Genomic DNA, 9,339 nt, shown 5'->3' on the forward strand with positions numbered 1-9,339 from the left:
TGAAAGAGATTTCCGCATTCTTTTAATCAATTTTTATGCTAGAATTTGCAGGAAGCGTGTTAACTATATATGATAGATACTAGGAAATGTCCAAAGAATTAAAATATCGACCAGATGTTAGTTATAATATTATGCAAAGGGCAATCACCTCATTTGTTAAGTTAGGGATATAAAATCGATTTTAATAGTTGAAAAGTGTATTAAAAATGTGATGAATCTAGTTTTAGAATTAGATTTATCTTATATTAAAGTTTGCTGGAAAATTCCAAATTCTATAGAATATGCTTTTAAAATCTTTGGAAAGATCTCCAAATTCTCTAAAATGTTCTCATATTGAATGTTAGAAATTTCAGATGACCGAAACAAATGTTGAGAGGTTCCAGATTCGCTAAAATGTGTTCCAGGATTGTTGGGAAGATTCGGCTTCTATAAAATGTATTACAAAAAATCTTTGGAGATGTTCCCAGCTCTAAAATGTTCTCAAAATAAATGTTAGGCGATTGCAGATTATCAAAATTATGCCCAAAACAAATATTGGAAAAATCCAGATTTTCTAAAATGGTCCCAAAAAGTATGGGGGGGATTCTAGAATATATTTAAATATACGATAATTCTTAAGTCTATAAAAATATATTTTTTTAGATGTAAGATTTTGGATTTTCCAATAAGACGTGAAGGATTCAAAATTTTAAAAAAGTTCTTATGTATATTGAAAACTGTTTTAAATTTTATAGCATATTCTTAACTTAGGAGAGAGATTTCAGAATCTCTAAAAATAAACTTTAAGATGTCAAAGCATCTGAATATTCAAAAGTTTTCTTTAAAAAACGAATATATTAAAATATATTTAAGATATCTGAGAAAGTCTTTAGATTTTTCTCGATTCTATTAAAAAGATTAATAAAAAATTATATTATATACAATAAAATAATGTAGGCATTTCTATATTCGTAATAATTTAACCTAAATTATCTTATCTATAAATGTATTTAGAATAGAAGACGAACTGTTTTTTTATTTGGCTTGAAACCAACGGGGAAATTACTAAATGGAAAAATTAGATTTTCTAGAGCTACTATGGAATATAATTATTGTTAAGTGGTATCTCCAGAACTATATTCTCAAGAGTATACATTAGATTAAATCGAACATTTATCATTTATAAAAAAAAAAGGGTGCTTCAAAGAAACGAGGACGACATGAAGGATTGCACTTTGCGATGAGCTGGTTTTGTCTTCTCATTCTAATTGACATTAACCTACTTTTTCGTATTATTAATTATAATTATGTGTATATGTAATATACACATTTAACTTTTATTTATTAATCTTAATTTTATGTATTAGAAATCATAAAATTGCTTTTTGTGTGTGAATTCTAACGCGTAATGTAAAGCCAGCTTCTCCTTATGTCATTGAGCTATGCAGTGAAGCATCACTTTTCAATTAGTTAAATTGTTTAAGCTGGTATAAATAATCAAAACGCCGATTTAAATACCTTATTATAATATTTTATAATCATTATAAATTGTTAAAACTCTTTAATTACACTGAAATATTATGAAATTGTCTATAAAATGAGTTCAAGACCCTTAGAACCGCGATCTACTGGTTGAAAAAATTAGTATATAAATTGTTGCATTTTTAAGTTTTAGTAAATTAATAATTTCATTATTCGTTTATCATAAGTAAAGCTTTTACTGATCTTATTGAATTTTTTAATACCAAAATTGCTCATCTATCTTCGATTTTCAGAATTATAAAAAAAATCAATATTACAGTATATCAACCCTTTTCAATAGAATCGCTCTTAACGATTGATTATTCAAAATATGGATGATTCATACGATTTTCATTTNAATTAACAGCTCGTTAATGGTCAAATGCAGTAAATCATGTCTAAAATGGATGGAAAACTGCCTGAACAGAAATAAATCTCGGTACGGAGAGATTTACTACATAAAATACTATTAGAAATCAGTAACTTATCTAATGTGAAAACGATGACTTTTTGAATACAGTTATAAAACCCAAGACCAGATATTGAAAGATTAGAGGACGGAGGCCCCGATTAACTATATACGAACGTCCAATTAAAACCGGAAGTCATATTATTTCAATTCAACCCCCCGAAAGCAGTTAATAGATGACCGGCACAACTCTATTGTTAAAGGAAAAGTAAGATGTACAGGGACAAGCCACTACTAATCTGAGGTGGATAGCATATATTTAAATTAAATACATTAAAAATATGATTTAAAGTTGTAGCCCCGACATTGTGACGATGTGAATACAAAGTATTATTATATTAATGATTTTTTCCTCTGTGCATCTCAAACACGTTTTGTTGTTTTAACGTCTTTGAAACATAAAACATCGGAGAAGCAGTTCTAAATGTATGGAAGTTGTAACAGTTTTTGAAAAACTTTTTACATTTCTATACTAATAAAAAATGTAACACTCTTATAAAACGGAAATCTACCAAAACGGAAAATATCCGAGCGATACTAGTCACGTTTTGTTTTAGACAGATTTTACTATATTAAACTTTTCTAAATTTTATAAAAATAGAAAAATTCTTTAAACAATTTTTTATCCTCTATTATCTTTACTTATTTTTTTATGGAGAGAAAATCAGTACTCTGTCTCATTAGATATTACTGATGTTGATATTTTCAATTCAATCCCTACATATTTTAAGTTTCTGATTCTTTTCAAATGATAAAATTTTGTAACTAGGAATAAATATAAAAATAAATTTGTATTGGTTCTAAGCAGAGAGAAAAAATACTATTGATACATGTAAAAATTGATAAGTATTATCTCTGTCTATAAAGATGATTCCTTGAACCTATCTAGAGAATTAAAAAAAAAAAAGTAATTTACAATGCTTTTAAATGACCAAAATTGTAAGAAGTTAGAATCTTGAAAAAATCTTTAATTTTTATCTCGAATAATTCGTTATAATATTTTATTTTTGTCTTTAAAGTTTTTAATGGTTTAATTAATATCCTTAATATAATACATTAGAACGAAATTATTGGTGAGATATTAAATAAAATCTTAAAATGTAGACAAAATTCGTAAGAACATAAATAGTATATTTAAAATCCAAAATATTATTGTTATTTATTTCAATTTCAACCAATTATCGTAGAGATAATCTTATATTTCAACCAATCGTCGTTAAAGTCTTTTCACTTTAAAATTTTTCTTAAATACAGTATGGCCAAAAAGTCTGTTTCTGAACGGATGTAACACATTCTGGGAAACACTACTGTTGGTCCGTTCTTCTACGAAAATAATGGACAACACACATACCGGAACATGCTGGATTTTTCTGTGCTGGATTTCCTAGATGACTTCCTCTGAGTCAACGATAGGATGGTACGGTTCCAGCAGGATGCATTAGCGAGGTTGCGGCCGACGTTTTCAACACGTAAACGTGTACGTCGGACGTTCAGCGCCGTCTTCCTGTAAGCCTAGAAGATTGATAATGGCGTTTGGAAGGTCAAGCATGATTCCACTGACGTCCCAAACCCCATTGTCAAATTTCTAGGTTTACAGGAAGACGGCGCTGAACGCCTGACGTACATGTTTGCGTCCGACGTTTTCGCGTTAAAAACGTCGGCCGCAACCTCTCTATTGCCTTATCCGTTCGGGAGGAACTTAATGCAATGTTTCCAGGACGTCGGATTGGTCGCTGTGGCCGGTTCCTCGTCACCTTCACGTTCGCTCGGCTTAACCTCTTGGGATTTCTTTCCGTGGGGTTACGTGGAGCAACATGTCTTCCAGACACTGCCCGCGTCCGTCAACGGATCGAAAGACAGATTTGATACCGTTCTTAACAACATTCCACGTGCGACTCTTGCAGCAGTGAAGCGTGAAGTTCTGTGTCGTGTACGACATTGTAATCGATTGTGCAAACAACATTTTGTACTTGAGCTTCAATGAGTTTCAGTAGTGTACACTCTATACTCACACTAGTCGTAACCTGATTGTCACACAAGACTGCATTAAAAGTCATTAAAGTCTTTACAGTCTCTTTCATCTGTAATTAGCAATATGTCCTCTTTCCCAATTTGGCAAGCGACTTTTTGGCCATACTGTACATCGCAACGAACTTTTTATAAAAATATTTTTAAGTTAAATTGTAGTCTTAGTTTTCTTTTTAATTATTGTTCGATGTAGATATATACAGTTAGTCATTTTAAAATATTTGTGTTTTCTATAAAATAATACTTCTAATTACTTCAACCAATTTTTCCGCTCACCAGTGGCTGAGTGGATTAAACCACTGGAAACTGGTCGTGGGTTCGTGTCTCTCCAACGTGTTGGTCACGTGAAGTTTCCGGTTTTCTTCACATTTGTAGCACTTAAATATGTGCCAGTTTCCCATAAAAGATCTTCCGGGAGCATCTCCTAGCGAGATCACCCACAAATATCAGTAAGAACAATATAATTTATATCCATTTTTGCATAAAGGAAGTGTAAAAGTAATTTATTTTATGTATTAAATGTTGAAGGATATTGAAAAGATAAACTTTATGTAATAAAATACAGTTTTAGCATTATTTTCTAGACTTAACTCCGTATAATTGACCGTTTTATCATCGAAAGTAGTAGTTTCAATCTTGCTCATTTATAAGTTTACTTAAATTAACAGCTCGTTAATAGTCAAATGCAGTAAATCATGTCTAAAATGGATGGAAAACTGCCTGAACAGAAATAAATCTCGGTACGGAGAGATTTACTACATAAAATACTATTAGAAATCAGTAACTTATCTAATGTGAAAACGATGACTTTTTGAATACAGTTATAAAACCCAAGACCAGATATTGAAAGATTAGAGGACGGAGGCCCCGATTAACTATATACGAACGTCCAATTAAAACCGGAAGTCATATTATTTCAATTCAACCCCCCGAAAGCAGTTAATAGATGACCGGCACAACTCTATTGTTAAAGGAAAAGTAAGATGTACAGGGACAAGCCACTACTAATCTGAGGTGGATAGCATATATTTAAATTAAATACATTAAAAATATGATTTAAAGTTGTAGCCCCGACATTGTGACGATGTGAATACAAAGTATTATTATATTAATGATTTTTTCCTCTGTGCATCTCAAACACGTTTTGTTGTTTTAACGTCTTTGAAACATAAAACATCGGAGAAGCAGTTCTAAATGTATGGAAGTTGTAACAGTTTTTGAAAAACTTTTTACATTTCTATACTAATAAAAAATGTAACACTCTTATAAAACGGAAATCTACCAAAACGGAAAATATCCGAGCGATACTAGTCACGTTTTGTTTTAGACAGATTTTACTATATTAAACTTTTCTAAATTTTATAAAAATAGAAAAATTCTTTAAACAATTTTTTATCCTCTATTATCTTTACTTATTTTTTTATGGAGAGAAAATCAGTACTCTGTCTCATTAGATATTACTGATGTTGATATTTTCAATTCAATCCCTACATATTTTAAGTTTCTGATTCTTTTCAAATGATAACATTTTGTAACTAGGAATAAATATAAAAATAAATTTGTATTNAAAATCAGTACTCTGTCTCATTAGATATTACTGATGTTGATATTTTCAATTCAATCCCTACATATTTTAAGTTTCTGATTCTTTTCAAATGATAACATTTTGTAACTAGGAATAAATATAAAAATAAATTTGTATTGGTTCTAAGCAGAGAGAAAAAATACTATTGATACATGTAAAAATTGATAAGTATTATCTCTGTCTATAAAGATGATTCCTTGAACCTATCTAGAGAATTAAAAAAAAAAAAGTAATTTACAATGCTTTTAAATGACCAAAATTGTAAGAAGTTAGAATCTTGAAAAAATCTTTAATTTTTATCTCGAATAATTCGTTATAATATTTTATTTTTGTCTTTAAAGTTTTTAATGGTTTAATTAATATCCTTAATATAATACATTAGAACGAAATTATTGGTGAGATATTAAATAAAATCTTAAAATGTAGACAAAATTCGTAAGAACATAAATAGTATATTTAAAATCCAAAATATTATTGTTATTTATTTCAATTTCAACCAATTATCGTAGAGATAATCTTATATTTCAACCAATCGTCGTTAAAGTCTTTTCACTTTAAAATTTTTCTTAAATACAGTATGGCCAAAAAGTCTGTTTCTGAACGGATGTAACACATTCTGGGAAACACTACTGTTGGTCCGTTCTTCTACGAAAATAATGGACAACACACATACCGGAACATGCTGGATTTTTCTGTGCTGGATTTCCTAGATGACTTCCTCTGAGTCAACGATAGGATGGTACGGTTCCAGCAGGATGCATTAGCGAGGTTGCGGCCGACGTTTTCAACACGTAAACGTGTACGTCGGACGTTCAGCGCCGTCTTCCTGTAAGCCTAGAAGATTGATAATGGCGTTTGGAAGGTCAAGCATGATTCCACTGACGTCCCAAACCCCATTGTCAAATTTCTAGGTTTACAGGAAGACGGCGCTGAACGCCTGACGTACATGTTTGCGTCCGACGTTTTCGCGTTAAAAACGTCGGCCGCAACCTCTCTATTGCCTTATCCGTTCGGGAGGAACTTAATGCAATGTTTCCAGGACGTCGGATTGGTCGCTGTGGCCGGTTCCTCGTCACCTTCACGTTCGCTCGGCTTAACCTCTTGGGATTTCTTTCCGTGGGGTTACGTGGAGCAACATGTCTTCCAGACACTGCCCGCGTCCGTCAACGGATCGAAAGACAGATTTGATACCGTTCTTAACAACATTCCACGTGCGACTCTTGCAGCAGTGAAGCGTGAAGTTCTGTGTCGTGTACGACATTGTAATCGATTGTGCAAACAACATTTTGTACTTGAGCTTCAATGAGTTTCAGTAGTGTACACTCTATACTCACACTAGTCGTAACCTGATTGTCACACAAGACTGCATTAAAAGTCATTAAAGTCTTTACAGTCTCTTTCATCTGTAATTAGCAATATGTCCTCTTTCCCAATTTGGCAAGCGACTTTTTGGCCATACTGTACATCGCAACGAACTTTTTATAAAAATATTTTTAAGTTAAATTGTAGTCTTAGTTTTCTTTTTAATTATTGTTCGATGTAGATATATACAGTTAGTCATTTTAAAATATTTGTGTTTTCTATAAAATAATACTTCTAATTACTTCAACCAATTTTTCCGCTCACCAGTGGCTGAGTGGATTAAACCACTGGAAACTGGTCGTGGGTTCGTGTCTCTCCAACGTGTTGGTCACGTGAAGTTTCCGGTTTTCTTCACATTTGTAGCACTTAAATATGTGCCAGTTTCCCATAAAAGATCTTCCGGGAGGCATCTCCTAGCGAGATCACCCACATGTCGCGTTGTTGTAACCAAATAAACCAAGCCAAACCTCAATGTTTTCGTCAATTTTAGATTAATTCGATCCGATAAATAATAACTGGGTGTGTGATTCATACCAGTATATTTTAACAAAACTTCAACTGAATATTTTATTTTTGCAACAAGTAAATGAACAATTTTTTAAAAATATAACCTATAATTAAAAAGTATATTTGGACGATTTTAATTAATACATAAATTTCATCGTGTTTCGATTAAAATTTTAAAATTAAACGAACAATTATTTATTGTAACATGTTCACAATAAATAATTGTTATAATTGCTGCAATTTTTAATCATATTTTTTTAAANATATTATAATTATTTTTTAGCATGTGGCGGACGATTAATACCACATTCCACACTAGAACATTTGTATTCGCATGCCAAATATGGTGATCAAAATTATGAAAATAAAGAGGATTGCGATTGGATAATCAGTGCAAAAGACAATCAACGCATCCAGTTAAGATTTTTAACATTTGAACTAGAACACGAACAGGACTGCAGTTACGATTACGTTGATATCTTCAATGGTTACGACGATTCTAGTCCTCATCTCGGTCGCTTCTGCGGTAACAAGGTGAGAAGTACTTGTTGCTTCTGGAAATATAATAGTTTTCTCGTGAAATACTTGTTGCTCTTTGGAGGTATAACCGACATGTTACGAAAAATTTATAAAGTTTTCTCTTTTTCGCAGGTTCCTCCTGAAATCCTTTCCTCTTCGGATTCGCTTTTAGTACGGTTCAGATCCGACGATACCATTAACAATAAGGGATTTTCAGCAGCATATATCGCTATAGACGGAGATGAAGTTTATCCAAAATTAGAGAAACATTGACAAGAATTACGTAATAATCTCTTTTTATAGATTTCGTCTTCCTTTATTCAAGAAATCGCACAAAAACAAAAATTTGAGCAATAAGATCTTTCATACTTTGAAAATAAAGCGGTTGAATTATTATAAAAAACGCATGTATGTATACAAAAAATACTGTATACTATATTTGCATACGCATACTGTATATGTATGTATTATATATACGGCATATATAGTTAAAGTATCCAATAGAATGTTTGTGTTGTGATGTATATAGTAAGATATTAATGGTGTTTTTGTCAATATCAATGTAGTTATTTAAAAATTATTGATACGGTTATTATCAAAAATTATTTAAAAACTATATATAGAATTTATTTTGGGAAGTTTTAATGGGTAAATATTTGATTTTTTTATTTTTAACTATATTATTTTTTAACTTTATCGAAGATATATATATATATATATATACATATATGTATTTATCAAAATAAATATGTGATTCATTTTTTCTTTATAAATTCAGATTTATTATTATTATTCCTATATTGAAAGAGATTTCCGCATTCTTTTAATCAATTTTTATGCTAGAATTTGCAGGAAGCGTGTTAACTATATATGATAGATACTAGGAAATGTCCAAAGAATTAAAATATCGACCAGATGTTAGTTATAATATTATGCAAAGGGCAATCACCTCATTTGTTAAGTTAGGGATATAAAATCGNAAAAAAAAAAAAAAAAAAAACAGAAACCATAAATAGGATGTAAAAATTGTAACAAAAGATAAGAAAAATTCAACTTTGGTATAAAAAATTGTCTCAAAATTTAACTTCGATTCATAATTAATTACAATTATAAACTGATGTTAATTATGAACAGTCAATTATCAAAACATTTAAAAAATTAAAACTGAATCATCATCATCTCCTGCCTATTTCAACAAAGTATAGGACAACAGTTTTCAAAGAAACACTTCCGAAATGATGGCGGAAAATTATTTTCTATTACCGCTTTCAGATTCAATTTATAATAAATGCCAATTACTTCGCACTGATTAAAATATTAACGTGTATCGCTGTTACTTTCGTACATAGTTACCAGTATGCTTGTAAAG

General features: G+C 30.7%; 1 protein-coding gene across 1 annotated transcript; it reads left to right on the forward strand.

The window, feature by feature from the left end:
- The first annotated feature begins 6,606 nt into the window (after positions 1-6,606).
- Positions 6,607-8,610, forward strand: LOC111626660 (tolloid-like protein 2). Its single transcript, XM_023370119.1, has 3 exons — positions 6,607-6,844; positions 7,729-7,985; positions 8,103-8,610. The coding sequence occupies exons 1-3, from the start codon at positions 6,607-6,609 to the stop codon at positions 8,241-8,243; spliced, it is 636 nt and encodes a 211-aa protein (XP_023225887.1). The 3' UTR covers positions 8,244-8,610.
- The last annotated feature ends 729 nt before the right edge of the window (positions 8,611-9,339 follow it).

This window comes from Centruroides sculpturatus, unplaced genomic scaffold (assembly GCF_000671375.1).
Source record: "Centruroides sculpturatus isolate CEXI.00-Female unplaced genomic scaffold, Cexi_2.0 scaffold342, whole genome shotgun sequence".
In the NCBI taxonomy this organism is placed as follows: domain Eukaryota; kingdom Metazoa; phylum Arthropoda; class Arachnida; order Scorpiones; family Buthidae; genus Centruroides; species Centruroides sculpturatus.